This window comes from Spea bombifrons, chromosome 3 (assembly GCF_027358695.1).
Source record: "Spea bombifrons isolate aSpeBom1 chromosome 3, aSpeBom1.2.pri, whole genome shotgun sequence".
Lineage (NCBI taxonomy): Eukaryota > Metazoa > Chordata > Amphibia > Anura > Pelobatidae > Spea > Spea bombifrons.
The window spans coordinates 72,550,379-72,566,520 of NC_071089.1; the positions used below are offsets into that span (position 1 = coordinate 72,550,379).

Sequence of the window (16,142 nt, forward strand, 5' to 3'; positions counted from 1 at the left end):
TAGAAAGCATTTAGTATAAGCTTACATATGGAAACGCATTACGATAATAAATGATCCTTTTTCGCATATCCCATAGTGTAAACTTAAATGGTGTACATCATTTTTAATTAATTTCTCCCGCATTTTTACTTCATTTAATTATTTTTTTACGTCTCTAAAAATTTTGGGCAGATCGTAATGTTTTTTTCCTGCATGATAATCAGCGTTTATACCCTTTAGTTAGTGAAGTTACAAATGAGTCTGACTTTTCTTCTCCTCCTAGCTGTCTCCACCAGAAAAAAGAAAGCATACTTAAGTATACTTCCTGTACATATGCTGTAGCGCTCTCACTGAAATCAACAAGGGACGTAGGTGACAATCACATTATTATTATCCAAGGTACAGTACTTCAATATGAAATGTGGAAATAAGTGAATGGTCCATAAGGGCCACAAAGGATTACTAGAGCCCAAGTTCATCTTCTGGGGCCACACTGCCCGAAGGGATATCTGACCCCTTCCTTCCTTTCCCTAAGCTTGATCACCCCACAAAGAGAGGAACCATTGAAGACTTCAAGGGGAGATCCAAAAGGGGCAAACTAAACCCCCCCATTAAGACAAAAATAAACCTTCTAGGGTCCAGCTCCACTCTGGCTATTTCCAGGGGTGATTTCTGTACAAAATACTTTCTATTTAAACAAATACATGTGTGAGGGTAAAAACAATAGGTGCCATTTCAGGCCCTGCAGCAGGCATAAAAAACCCAAAACATGTTCCTGTGGTTGCCAGCTGAAATGCAGTGTGTTTACCATATGCTATGAAACAAAAGATATTTAAACATTACTTACTTGGAGATCTACAGTCATACCAGCCAGTGTCGTCATCTTTGCTCATACTGAGCTGGGATTGCAGGCTTTGACAAGCAGCCGGTACAGTTTGTAAAAACACTACCGGGAGTTTCCGAGTACAGCACCATTCACACTTTATGAGCTCTGATGCCTTTAACCGTATTTCTTGGAATCCTCTTTCAGCCTTTCTGGGTATTACTAGAAAATAAGGACAGCATTAGCAACTATTTTGTTTTCAACATTAACAGTCCAACATTTCAGCTATGCAGCATTATGTGTATAAAGAGAACACAGGAAGGATAACACTTCAAAGAAGGATGGCATGGAGGAGACGAGGCAGACATTAAAGGCTCCGTTTGGTCCAAGTTATTTCTATCCAACTGGTGGCCTTCAAGGCTAACAACAAGGCCAGTGTGCTACCCGAACACCCAAAAGTTTCTAGCAAGTAAAAGGGGCCAATTTATTATTATTTAAAATCAATATTGCATGTTCCACGAATGCTGCTTATTTATCTTCCCTGCCACGTAGGCAGTATTGCTGACCATCTGTGCATGCGTAGGCAGAGCATATTGCATTTAATCTCTCAACACCGAGATCTAAACACCAACACTCGATAAGTCTCAAAAAACAAACACTTCTTACCTTCAAGCCGTATCTGAATGAAGTCAAGGCAAAACTACAAAAAAAAAAAAAAAAAAAAAAAGTATTGAAAACCAAAATGTCATGTTATGATTTAAAATATTAAAGTAGAGAAGCACAAACATCCAGCGCAAGGATATAGGGGAACATGTTTTTAAAGCTAAAAAAAAGGTTATGTCTTCTTCCTTTTTCAGATCAATCAGTCCATCTTAACTTGTAGTGTAGTTATAAAAGAAGTTTTACCCTTATGGAATGAGATCAGATTATTAGGAGGACCCAACACAAAGTTTTCCCCATAAACTCCCTTCAACCTCTAGCAAGGACTGTTTGGCCACATGGCATTGTTTGGCCACATGTGTGTTTGACACTCTTTAGAGGTGTGAAGTGCCTCTATAAAAGGCTTCTTTATTATTTAAACACAACATGGCGGCAGATAGCTGGCCGCACATACAGCACAAGCAAAACTACATGCATTTTCTATTGCTTTATATTTAAGTATCTGAGCAACTGTTGAGATCTGTGCCTCTAAAAAGATATGCAGCCAATGCTCGACCGCCATCAATATTCGCTTAATGAGCCCCGATAAATATAGGAATGGCTCCTGAAAGTTGGGGTGAGCTTGATTACTTCCGTTCATGGTCAGGTTCTCAACAAATATTTTTAAAAAGCTTTCCCATGAAAAGGATTTACACAATACAGATGCCGGTGGTGTTTTGCATTTAAGACCCTTTATCCTACATGTGTTTGAAAAGCCTGAACACCCACACACACGAAATCAGTTTAAGCAAATTAAACTACTACATACCACTACAGGCTCCACTACCATTCGGCAGAAAGTTCCTATTCGTACGTTGCGGCAGCGCAGGATGACACTTTCACAAATGTTATTTGTGAAAGTCGCCGGCTTGGTTTCACACTGAGCTTCTAATGATGATGAACATTTGCGTCGTTTAACAGGGGTGTCTGGGACGGGATTTCCGAACTGAAAAACAAGAAAGATCCTACTATTCAATAAATGAAAATGAAGATTCAAATAGTAAATTCATGTTTCAAGATGTTTTTGCTTAATTTTCTGAAATATGGAATAAGCAAAGCATCAATCTACACGATAACCAACTATGAAAACCAGCTTAAAGGTGGTTCTGATCAGTCTGATGGATATTTATTCCTTCAATGGCTATAGGTGCAGGAGGTAATTTTTTTACAAAAACATTGTGCACCCACAATTTGCAATTTCCCAATGTAGCGTGTCTGTGAACAAAAGAAGAAAGCACACATCGCAACTGTGCAGCAATGATGACCAGGACCAAGAAGTGCTGCTGGCATTAAACAGGTAATTATAACATTATATACACATATGGCAAACACTGTATTTAGGTAATGGTCATACAAACCTGCAGCGTGGGCCGTTATCAACTTAACGTGCCATTAAAAATGCTTAACGCACTGAACACCCAAACTCCCCCAGAATAAGGTTGCATTAACATTCATACTTTAAATTTGCTTAGATGAGTCAGGAGAGAATACAGCAACCGAAAGTCCTACTAAAAGCATTTTACAGAGTAATATACAAATCATGAAATTAATTCTGACATCTTACAAAAAATTATAGCGCTCATGTCTCCACGGGCAAAAGAAAGCGAATGCTATGAAAAAACCCCCAAACCATTTACTGATTAATCAAAGAGAATGAAACACATGTAAGTCATACCTGGTCTTTCATCTTTGCCTTTCTGGGTAGTGCAATGGTAAGGGGGCTGCTACACAATTTATGCTCTAATATGAAGCTGTTCTCTTTCAGCGCTGCCTCCACTTTGCCAGAAGAGGGAGCCGGAGAGGAGCAGGCAGGATCGGCGGGCCGGGGAGAGATGCTCTCCATTCTGTTTGCACTTCCCGTGCTGGCATTATCTTCCTCGTCATCACTAGACAACACGACTTAAAAACATATACATGGAGAAAAGTTAATCTGTGTCGACGCACTAAAGACAAATATAAATAGTTCGATAAATTGTGAGGACTAAACATTAATATATGATACATCTCTCTCTGTACACATCTAATTTTTTTCTCTGAAAAGGTTTCATTAGCATAATAAACAGTCCTACTTACTCGGGTCGTTGGGTTCAGATGATCTTGTATTCCTTAGCCTCGTCACTTTTGTACCTTTGGTTGCACTGCCCTCATTGGTGGATGGGATTTTCCCATTTGCTGGATACTGCTTATACCTGGGAGAGTCCTGCTTCAATATCACGCCAATATCAGAGTTGCTGTAAGCACTAGAGCCATAAAAGTTTTTTGTGTTTAATCCTATGTTCACAGACTTCTCTCCCGGGGTATTTTGATGTATTGAAGGCCGAGACAGAGGAGGGGATTCGGTCAGGGATGCGGCTGGTTTGCAAAGTCTTTGTATCTCTCCACAACTTTGGCATTTTGTCTTATTTTTATTCTCCTTTACACAAGCTACGCAGTATTCGGGAAGGTCGTTGTGTTCCATGCCCTGGGGTTAGGCAACACAAATGTTTAAGCACAATCAGGTTCTTCAACAAAATGCAAAAACAGACACTGTGGGGAAATGTAATACTGCGTGAAACACAATCCACCAGAGACGCTTTAAAACGTGGAAGAGCATTCAGACCATTCAGAAAATGGCACTGTGGAATTCCCCTCTGCATGAGAGAACATTTTAAAACACTGGAACTCAAAATTAAACACTGGTTTGTCCTTTGGGAAAATAAACTTTAATCCTTATGGCAGATTGGCGTCCCCACAAAATGGTTTTGTTCCCCTTGTAAACGCATGGAGGGATTCTATAGAACCACCTCATGCATTCGCCTCTTTTTCCACTCCCGCCAGCTACTAGGCTTGAAGCAGATGCCTTTGACTGAACACGCTGCCTGCTGGCAGTTCTAGTGTTGGCTCACGCACCAAAAAGTGCTCCCATTTATTTCAATTGCTGCAAGAAACCAAAAAGTGCTGCGAAATCACAGAGAGAGTGCTTCACCGCAGCTCTGGGGATGCAGCTTCTCCTAAAGTCCCTTTTCCCCCCATACAGGTTAAACAATGCTTTGTACTTTAATGTGGATTCCTTAGTAGTGCTATACATGACACTAGGGGGCTTCCCACTGTCTTGTTCCTCTTAAATACAATTAAAAAGTATCCTAACTATATGGCGCATAAGCTCATTAAAATGAAATGGGTTAGAAAGTGCAGGACTCGCATCTTTTCAGCACCCTCTTCTGGTAGTGCTCACTCCCATCAGCCTTTAGTATTCACCCAGTTACTTACTTAGGCATTAAACTAGTCTAATAGGCTACTTCCAGAGCTAAGCTAACATGTACACAATAAATATAAGGGGGTAAGCGACCAGACAAATAACATACTATGCGAATGTATTATCAGGTTTCTGAGACACACCTCTCGCTGGCATATTTGCGATGTGTGAAGCATTGATACATCCGTCTCGAGTAAACTGGTGCGGCGCTTCAATTGAACCTTCCTTTTTATTGCAGGCTCAGTTTCCAAATCAGAGTCGTTCTTCGTATCTTGCATACTATCTGTGTAACAAAGGTTCGGGAAACATAACATTTCCCTTAATCAGATTTAAAATGACATGGAGAAAGACACAGTACAGTACTGCAGCCCTAAAAATATAAGAGAATCAACACAAATACAACTTTTGGGGAACCACAATCACCCCTTTGTCCTGCCAGAACTTGGCATTATATTGTGTGATTTTATAGCTCCACAAAAGCTGGGTGCCCCTGCAGTTGAGGATAAACACTATTTAACAACTCTCAATATGCCAGATTATAAAATGAAATGCCCACTCGAGGCAACATTGCACATTTAAGACAATTAGGCCCCATTTAGGGTTGCAACATATTTTTGCTTTATAGATCCTTTCCCAGGCACGGCCAAATAGAGTAACTCACCTAATGTCTGAGACGGTGCCAATCTGCTAGGATCATTTTCTACCTTTTGAACGTGAGGTGGGTATTCCTTCCTTAAGATGAGAGAAAAAAAATAAAAAATTATATATATATAAATAAAATACCTTATTTTCCATAATAAAGTAACATTTAAAAACCACACATGCACTATGCAAGACACACAACAAATGACTGCGTAGAACAAAAACGTTTGTGCGTATTACAACACAAGAAAGCGATGCTGCCTTTTAAGAACCATGGCCTTACCTTTCCCTTCTGTCCAGACCGCTTGAAATAGGAAAAAGAATGCATAAGACATCCAAAAGCTATTTGCAAATCGCTGTTTCATCAGTATAGGTGTATAAATATGCTCAGATTTCGCAAGTGGTGTTTAGAACATGCGTTGTGCCACTGCCATTTGGAGATTACCCGTTACTGTCATGCAACTTTCTATACAATTTCTCAGAGGGGTCAGTGAAGCAAACTGAATTTACTCCATCTACATGTGAACAGAACGAGAACAGCAACACCAAAGAGACTATTGTTCCACAACAGGGAATCAAGTAATTTTACCTTATTCATTTTATTGAGGAAATCTCCTGTATCACATGAAAATGTACTCAAACCTTTGGGTTTAATAATCCATCTCATGCTGATACTACAGGACTTCCTTTGGAAGAGCATACAGAACCAGGCTATACCGTGCGGTCTGTCAGATTATATATATCTACAATAGATGAAGTACTCACAGTATTTTCACTTCAATTAAAGGGGTAGTTTATCACTACATCAACGTTTCAGTCTTGGAGACTTGAGACAAACGTTGATGTAGCAATAAACTACATCTTTATCTGAGGTGAAAATCCTGTGAGTGCTTTATCCTTGGGATTCCATAGGGCCGAGGTAACATACTACTATTTGAGTCTGCCGAGGACAAGGGGCTCTGGATTATATATATTTTTGTTTTTGTCCCTTATACATAATACTTGTAGGAACATGTTTTATTTACTTTTTAGCTTCTTTCGTTTTTCTCAGTATTTTGAGTTTGAGTTTCTGGATCTCCTTAGTTTGGATGGACGATGCCCTGGTAAGTGTATTGAAAGACAATTTCTTGGGGAAGGTTATCTTGATAAAAGTTCCGACACTAGACTAAAACTTTGATATTCTGTATGTGAACCTCTTATTAAAAGCAAGGTTTTGGATTTACAGGAGCCGTGAGTAGCTTAATTTTTTTTAGGATTCATATAATAGATAACTACCACAGCACTAGAGGAATTCTCAAGAAGAATATATTACCTTTGGGCAGCAGTTTTTACAGATGATCGCTGGATGTTGGTGTGATGAAAAAGTCTTCCCTGTACCATAGTTCCTTGACCTGATATATTCTGTACGTTTTCTCTAAGAGGGAGGAAAAAGATAAAATTGCATAAATGATTTAGTAGTCTGCATCTGGTGCGGTCTTCCTGGATGCACGCAGATCTGTGTTTTTGTACAAGCAAAGAGAATACAAGCTACATGTCACAATGTTCAGTTATCTCCTAATACCAACCCTGTGTAAAATTGGAGCAGAATTAAAAAAAAGTTAGTGAGAGAAAAAAAAAAAAAAAAAAAAAAAAAAAAGACTCCTAACATATAAATACAGTAATTCAACCACTAGGCAAAGGGCAGACACTTTTTTTTCGTCACTGGGGAAGGTATGTTAAGGAGTCATTCATTAGAAGAACCAGTTGAGGAAACACAGAATTTGACAGCTAGACGGGCCATCTACTCCTGTTTTTCTTGGATTGATTTGCATGCAGTAAAATGCAGTGGCGGCCATGGAAAATATGCACTGCAAAACACTTTGAGACTTAAACGTTCCTTTGACCAGTCTCACGGCACAGCTTTGAGGCAGAATTGCACCAAACCCCGGTCTCTTCTCACACTTGTTAAGAAGCTCTATAGTCTTAAATTGTAAGATAAATAATAATTGCAAGATCTTTATTGTGCATCATAAAAGATCTATAGCTTTTTAGTCTTCACCCACTGCAGGTGTTTTAAGTTACATATTATCACAATATCAGTCTACTCATTTACAGAAATGAGAAATCAAACGTACTCATAACAAGTATTTCTCCATTCATGTTTCATATATTGTAATATTCCAAGAGATAAGTCCCTGGAATATCATTTATGCCAACTTTAAAGGCAAGGAGTATAGCTTCCTATAAGGCACTTCATATAAGAAACATACTCTTTAAATAAGTATATAAATACTGTACCCAAGTTTCTTGCTGGTTCCCAACATGTTGAGGCCGATTGCATTCCCTTTTAAAGGCTTTAAGTGCAGCCCTCTGCCCCTTTTCTCATACGTTCTAACATCTCCAAGACCCCGGGCTGTTCCAGGCCGAAGCTGTCTGGACTGCAAAGAAAGACACCAAACAGCTCATTTACTTGGCAAGAGTCTACAAAATAAACTAAGGCTTCCTAAAATGAAGGGCTGAAAGAAACAAGGAAAATATAATAATACTACAAGGCGATTTTGAGCTAGACCTCAACATTACTAGCAGCTGTGTGTGGTTGTAATGCCCAATTACTGTCTGTTACTTTGTGTTCCTGATCATTTGAATAACCGCTCCAGAAGACTTCACGCAGCTTTCCAAATGGTCCATAGAGGCAAAAAGCCGGTGAGAACGTTTTTTCTCTCTTACCTTAGCTTATTCCATTTTTATATTTAAGCTGCATAAATTCATTTACGCATGTACTTCGCTTTGAAACAAGGATTCAAAATGTTTTCGTCCATTTTTAGTATACTAAGCCGCATACGATTTAATGAATGTGCTTATATATGGAAAAATGGAGTAAAAGAAAAATGGTCTAAAATCGCTGCGCATTTTATATTTTTCCAGCAGCCAAATATTCTTTATTATACGGCATAACTTACAAGGTAGTCTAAACACAAAATGTCAGAAAATAAAGGGGGGGGATTGCACGCAAATGATACCGGTGGAGCCAGACCACTATAATGCTCCACATGGATTCAACTCTTTATAGAAGCTGGACTAACAAACACTATATTTCTAGCAAAACAAGGGATTTTCATGCTGTTAAAAATGTGCAATGTGCAGTAAAAGCCGGTTCTTTTATCTAGGAATCTACAGCATACCGTTTTGTATGATTACTGGCGCAATGCTCAGCAAGACACCATATACTTACACATAAGACGACTTTACCACTTGCCTTTTGCTCAGAAATCTGAGCATCGACCCCATCACTTTCCTCTACATTGAGCAGATTCGCCTCACTGCGGATTAGAACAGGAGAGGGGGGAAAAAGTGAACAAAACGTTTCAAAATACACAAAGAAATACCTCCGTATCACAGAACACATCTCCTGCGAGCCTAGGAGCTGGGGACACAAATGCACATCGGGGGGGGTGCAGAATCCATCCATGCTGAGGGTTCCTGAGAACCGAAGCAGAAGAATGGAAATACTCTCTTCTGCAAATAGGAACATTTTGCTTTTGGGGGGCCAGGTCAGTATACAATGCTGGCCCAAGAACGTGCATTAGCTACGGCTCCGCGACAGGGATCCAGTGCTGTCACGTCTCAAACAAAGGTACATTTTCGATAGTTTGATAAATCACAGGTTTCTTTCTTTCCCGCCTTCCATGGCTGCTGATGTCTCTTGAGCAGGTAAGCATGCTTTGGCACAAAAAGGCAGAGCTCAACCCACAGCGCGATCATGCCCCAACGCCTCTGTGTGCGTACGGAGAGACCTCGAAGTGCTGTCCGGCAGTAAGGGGGAGCAGCGTTTGAATGAAAAATTGTTCAATTAGCTGAGGGAAAGCGATCTGTAAAGGACATTACTGCCCTTTCAACAACTGATGCATATTCACAGGATACACCAACATAAAATTAGAGGCCTTGAAGGGTGAAATATGAACAGAATGAGCGTCTGTATGTCGTCTCACTTCCATGAATGCAGTCCAAGCAATACCCCGAGTGACAAGATTGCATGAAAATTGTGCAGTAAATTGCATATAGCGTCTGTCTGTGAAACTGCTCATTAGCAAAACCAACACACTGAGCAATTGTTACAGTTTTATTTCCAGCTGCCATGTTCCTTATTACAGCTGCCAGAACCTTTTCATTTTCTCCCCCATTAGCACCCGTAAGGTATCCCATTCTCTAAATATTACATATTGTAGCTCAGGCATAAGTAAAGGCATTCACAAATTACACTAAATAAATATACCGTATTTGCTTGATTAAAAGACGAGGTCCCCCCAAAATCTAAATATTAATTTAGACTACCCTATAGGAAAAAAAGTTTTACCAGTAAATATTAATTCATGTAAACAATTTTTTCATATTTAATAAAAGCTATGATTGAGAAAAATATATATTTTTTTATATCCTTTTATTTGCCCACCTGCCCCCCCAGTTATGCACATCTGCCCCCCCCAGTTATGCACATCTGCCCCCAGAAATGCCTTAATCCCCCTTTATTTGCCACTCTGCCCCATGATGTGCCTTTTAACCCTCTATATGCCACTCTGCCTGCAGAAATGTCTTATGCCCTCCTATATGCCACTCTGCCCCATGATATGCCTTTTAACCCCCTACATGCCAGAGTGGCATATAGGGGGTTAAAAGGCATTTCCGGAGGTATATATCTATCTATCTATATATATATATATATATATATATATATATACACACGCTGAAACCCCCCCACCCCCTTACCTGAACTGCAGATCTCCCACTCGCAGACTTCTGCAGGGGCCCGGCTGTGCCAGCAACTTCTCTGGCCCCGCCCCCAGAGGAAGGAGGGGGAGGCAGAATTATGTGACACTCTGCTAGCTTCCTGCTGCTAATAGAAGAGACACTGCTCGGGACCAAAGCACCGGTAAGCAGCCTGGCCCCAGCAGATGTTTTTTTGAGGTCTAATTAGAAGACGACCTCGATTATAAGACGTCTTATAATCGAGCAAATACAGTATTTTCTTAATAAACCACTTCTAGCAATACTCACCAAAAAATATTACTACACTAAAAATATTAAACACAGCATACTACCCTGAAAGCGTAATTTTGCCTCCATCACATCAAGAGTTCGGTCTTATCTTTGTACCAATGAGAATTGATAAAAGCATTTGGTTAAAAGAGTAAGAACATGCAGACATTCTTACTTACTCTCTCTCAACATCACCTTCGCTGTCTTCTGAGTTGTCAAAAGTCCAACTGTTTCTAAAGCCTGCATCCTTCTTTGCCTGAGCTCTTTCCAAAGCTGAAATGAGAATATGTAGCAGTTTATTAAGAATCAGGAATGAAGACAATACACTAATTATATATATATATATATATATATATATATATATATATATATATATATATATATATATATATATATAATAAAACACAGGGTCACTGAAAAAGGTTGATTTAGCAGTTACTGGTTTTGAACGCGGTTCCAGGATAAACGTGTGTTCTATTTTTACTGCACTTGCAGAATGAGGAAAATTCTTCCTCCCCTTGTGTCTCTAATGAAGGCAGTAATGGAAGTAGAAGCCGAACACAACAACACATACATGGTAAGCAGGTGGAGGGCAGTGAAAATAGAATGCATGCATTGATTTGCATGCAGTTACATACATGGAAGCCGGGCAGGAAACCGGCATCATGACCGCACAAACCTCTTGTTGTTATGGCACAAACCCCAAGAACCCAAGTGACGTGCATACAAAGTTACCAGCGTTCTCCACTCATTCCTTCAGTGAGGTCATGTAACCTGCTAAGCCCATGTAAAATGAACTGCATTAAAGAAGTGAAGTGGGACAGGGGAGTGTCTTTAAGGGGACAGAACTTTAGCTTCTATATGAATTGGAAAGAGGTTTCTGAAATAGTACTGTGGGTGCCTTCTCTTCGCTGTTCTGTGGTAAGTACAGACAACATTACACGTATTTACTCACACTTCTTATAAAATATAAATTTTCAGTGGATACCAGTTACAAACCATCTGGATATCTTCTAGAACCACAACCACGTGGAATGAGCAAACCATGGCAAAAAAGTTTTAGTTTGGCCTATTAGCTATAGCTGCAAACTACAAAGTCTACTGCCACCAGCTACTGCATAGTGAAGGGTCTTCTGATGAAAAATACAATCATGGAACTGGCCAAGTGGCACCAAGACTTGCGTGGCATGGATTCTGAGTCATGGTACCTCAAAGGAACATAGTTCCACACATTAGGGTTAATGTAATTGTTCTGGTTTAAACATCTTAAAAGAAAAACATGAAATGTGCATATTATGAAGCAAATTACTACAGCTAGACCCATCTGCTGTTATAATGAACGTCTTGTGTCTGCCAATGTTGCAGTAAGCAGTTTGCCTAAAATTACCCAACCAGCCTGTGAGGATCAAGAAATCAACGAACACTGCTTTAACAGATAGTGAATTCAGCAGCAATCCCACGGTGCTGGTTTTAGATCACAGACTGTGCCTCACAAAAACAACGGCAACACATTTTTTTAGCTCCAGGTCAGGAATAAAGTATAAGAACGGCAAGACAAGGCAATTCTCTAAATGTAATAAATGCATCTACAATAAGTTTCTCTACAAGTAACGCTCTGAGCCTTACAGACCTCAGCTCTTCTGAGAAGGAAATCACGTCCTTGTCTCCCTGTGGGAGGCTGTCAGTGACCCTACTTAAGGAAGAGAGGCTTCACAAATAATTATGAGTTTGTCTCCCAACAGTCTACAAAGAGACAAACTAGCGATGATGTTGTGCAGGTGCAAACCAACAACATGAGAGAGCTGGGTCAGTGAAACAGGACTTCTGCAACAATGTTTCCCTTTAAAAGTCCAATATGTTATGCCTTTTAAAGGGAAACAATGTATAAGGATACAAGAAAGTTGTTTTTTCTCTGATGTACGCGTGTGTGATCTTCATGCTGCGCTCAAGCTTTTGAGAACTCAGGGGTCCCTTTTTCTAGATTTTCTACTGGAGAGCACAGAGGTCTCAAAACCTTTGGTGACTGCATACTTTCTTCAACGAATATGGTGGCATTCGTCTTCTTGCACATATTTTGTTAAATTCCACATGGAACATTGACATCCTCCCCATACATCTATTAGCACTAAAATATACCTACAGTACATATATGTAAAACCCATGCATGACATTACACAGTGCTTGCCTCACTGATTCCTGCATATCAGTTTCCTTGTACATACCTAACAGGCATTCTTTAAACGGTTAAAAGAGTTACATACTGTAAGGAGAAGTTGCAGCTCTGGATTGCTTTCTGCGCAAGCAAGCAATGGAGCAGCCTGGTGGAGAGTATTTCACATGAGATTGGAAGCTTATTTGAGCAGGGCCTCCTCACCTCATTTCTGTATGCCATCTTGTTATATATTACTTGCTATGTCGTGTCTACCCTTTGTTGCAGAATCTGACGGCGCTATAAAAAATCTTAATAATAATATAAGCACAGGGAGCGGGTGATGTGTTCTCATGCAAGTTTAGGAGCTGTGGGCAGAGAGAGGGGCAAATGCATGGGAGGGGTGAAATGCACATGACTAGGCACACACATAGGACTAGGAACATGCTTGTGTACATCCACGGCTTCAGTACGAAACATGCATTTAAAAACAGCAGCTGCCCGTACTTTCTTAGGGGTCAACTCAGTGACTCTTGTACGAGGTTGTCCCTTTATAAGTCATCAGGAGGGCAGAGGTTAGGTCAGACCAGTTCTCCACAAACCCCTGCAGCTCACATGATGACGCTAGGAAACAGGTGAGTAGCTGGTAATTTTGGTGGCCCCGTTGACCCAGCCCTAACCTACAGTACAGAACTCAGCAGACAAAGCCTGTGCACGGCAAGGAACCCATTACATGTGCCTACTATAAACTCTACCAAAGGCAAAGCCCGTGTCCACTGAGAAACCCCCACGAGGAGCAAAGATTGTACCCAGTGAGGGAAATAATGTTTAAAGCAGTGCCTACATACCAGGGGAATCCTTTAAGCAATGCCCCCAGGAGAGGATTGTTTACCTCAAGAGGAGCTGAGGGTCATGAAATAACATAATAATAACACTAAGAGAAAAGCTTTGCAAACCAATGGGCGGTTCCAAAAAGAGCAACACCGGACCCATCAAGCAGACTCTGCCAGGGGGGCAACACCGGACCCATCAAGCAGACTCTGCCAGGGGGGCAACACCGGACCCATCAAGCAGACTCTGCCAGGGGGGCAACACCAGACCCGTTAAGCAGACTCTGCCAGGGGGGCAACACCAGACCCATCAAGAAGACTCTGCCAGGGGGGCAACACCAGACCCATCAAGCAGACTCTGCCAGGGGGGGGCAACACCGGACCAATCAAGCAGACTCTGCCGGGGGGGGGCAACACCGGACCAATCAAGCAGACTCTGCCGGGGGGGGGCAACACCGGACCAATCAAGCAGACTCTGCCGGGGGGGCAACACCGGACCCATCAAGCAGACTCTGCCAGGGGGGGCAACACCAGACCCATCAAGCAGACTCTGCCAGGGGGGGCAACACCAGACCCATCAAGCAGACTCTGCCAGGGGGGCAACACCAGACCCATCAAGCAGACTCTGTGAGGGGGGCAACACCAGACCCATCAAGCAGACTCTGTGAGGGGGGCAACACCGGACCCATCAAGCAGACTCTGTGAGGGGGGCAACACCGGACCCATCAAGCAGACTCTGTGAGGGGGGCAACACCGGACCCATCAAGCAGACTCTGTGAGGGGGGCAACACCGGACCCATCAAGCAGACTCTGTGAGGGGGGCAACACCGGACCCATCAAGCAGACTCTGTGAGGGGGGCAACACCGGACCCATCAAGCAGACTCTGTGAGGGGGGCAACACCGGACCCATCAAGCAGACTCTGTGAAGGGGGCAACACCGGACCCATCAAGCAGACTCTGCCAGGGGGGCACCTCATGAAAGCTTTTCGTAGGCACACAAAGACTGCATTTGCCGAGCCGCACGTAACATAGTAATCATGGCTGGTGAAGCACGGCAGGGAACGAATAAACACTGGGAGAATTGTAGACACGGCCTGGGTCTCACCTTCCAGAAAGCGGCTATCTCCGCTGCCCGCCATCTTCCAACTCACTCCATGACCAACATACGCCAGGAACCCCGGCCTCGGGCAGGGGATAAGCCCAGCTACGGCTCCTGTCAGGAAAGCAGGCCGGAGGAGGGACAGCTACTGGGAGACTGTGGGATTAGACAGGCCTGAGCCGGGAGAGGAAACAGGAGGCCGGAGCTAGGGAGGAGCCTGGACTCACAGGCCGGGAGGGGGGAGCTGGGATTCACACACTGGAAACAACAAGCGGTTTATTCTCTGCTTCGTATACCTAGCACTGCTCTCACTATAAGCGCACTGCCCCGGGCACTGCAGCGCCACCTGCCCCCCGGAGGCCCTGCGCCTGCTCACAGTGCTGTCAGTGCTAGCCTAGCAGTGTACCTCGGTCCGTGTATAGCGCCGAACGCATAACGGACGAGCAAGAACGCGGCGGGTTTTCTGTGGACGGTAACGTCTGCATCTCGTTTCAGGATGCTTAGAAACACAGAATTTGGCGGCAGATGAAGCAGCCGTCTAATGTGCCCGTTTTCCTGACGTAATTAATGGGCAATAATTATTGGAGCTTCTGCTGGGGAGGATGAAGGATAAGTTTAGCTTAATGGCGTTTTTCTCATGATATATTGGCCATTTATACAAATAAGAATTGGGACATTTATTTGCTTCTTCGTTTTGCAGGTTTTCCCCCTTTTTTTGCATTTTTTCTGCTCTTGTTTATATGTGCAGTGAGCTAATAAGAAAAAGTGCGTGGGATATCGAGATTTGCTACCTCACAGTCATGGCAGAATCATCTATATCTATCTATTATCATCGAATGAAACTAAATTGATTGATATATTGTTTTATTTCCCTTTTTTGTAATTTATTTTGACAGGGAAATTTCGAGCAAAAGAAGAACTTTAGATAGAGGAGAGATAATGAGGAAAAAGAGGAGGCAAAAAAGTTGCCAGCAACAAAAGATGCAACATACTACACAAAAGACAGGTAAACAAGAGGGAGGCAGGTGCAAAAATTGGGCAGAAGAAAGTGTCAAAGAGGTAGAAGGAAAGAGAAAAGGGGATAAAAGGAGTTTGGTAAAGGTGGGAAAAGCAAAGAAGTAAAAAAAAAACAGACAGTAAAGGAGGCATCTAAAGACTTTATCAGATGAATAAATGTATACAATAGCTATTGTGGTATTTGGAGTAAAAAATGTTGAAAAATTGTTGGGCATGCTTCAGGGCCCAAAGCTCTTTTATCAGGCCTTGCCTGTTTGTCAAAGGGCACGCAGGATTTACTCTCTGCAAGCCAACAATGGCTAATGAAAGACTTCCCAGGGATCTTATACCCCTGAGATTATTTTTTCTAAATGCTTGTTTTTCTGTTACATAAATAGCTATCAACAGGGTCACTATGTCATATAATTTTTTTTTAGTGTCCCCCTTTGGCCATTTGATGCAGATGATTCACAATATTGTAAACATTTTTCAAAGTATACAATGTTTTGGATACTTAAAACATAAACGGTAAATAAGCACCAACATCAAGTACTTCATCTTGCTCCAAAAGAAGCAAGGAGAAAAGAGAGACAGAATAAAGGCTTAGAGAATGTCGAGTGGTGGACAAATATAACCCAACCCAACTGTGGAGGAGACAAATCTGAGAGGAGTCAGA

The 16,142-nt window shown here is 41.9% G+C and overlaps 1 protein-coding gene across 1 annotated transcript in view; it reads right to left on the reverse strand.

Annotated features, from left to right (window-relative positions):
- Window positions 1–14,669, reverse strand: part of SENP6 (SUMO specific peptidase 6) — a 31,075-nt gene extending 16,406 nt beyond the window's left edge. Inside the window, exons 1-12 of the mRNA XM_053459142.1 lie at window positions 14,477–14,669; window positions 10,571–10,664; window positions 8,614–8,677; window positions 7,656–7,795; window positions 6,691–6,792; window positions 5,398–5,468; window positions 4,880–5,019; window positions 3,575–3,962; window positions 3,177–3,400; window positions 2,271–2,447; window positions 1,469–1,502; window positions 827–1,024 (exon numbers count right to left, since the gene is read on the reverse strand). Of these exons, the coding sequence (XP_053315117.1) occupies window positions 827–1,024; window positions 1,469–1,502; window positions 2,271–2,447; window positions 3,177–3,400; window positions 3,575–3,962; window positions 4,880–5,019; window positions 5,398–5,468; window positions 6,691–6,792; window positions 7,656–7,795; window positions 8,614–8,677; window positions 10,571–10,664; window positions 14,477–14,510 (1,666 nt within the window). The 5' untranslated portion in view covers window positions 14,511–14,669. The remainder of the gene's footprint in view (window positions 1–826; window positions 1,025–1,468; window positions 1,503–2,270; window positions 2,448–3,176; window positions 3,401–3,574; window positions 3,963–4,879; window positions 5,020–5,397; window positions 5,469–6,690; window positions 6,793–7,655; window positions 7,796–8,613; window positions 8,678–10,570; window positions 10,665–14,476) is intronic.
- Window positions 14,670–16,142: the final 1,473 nt, after the last annotated feature.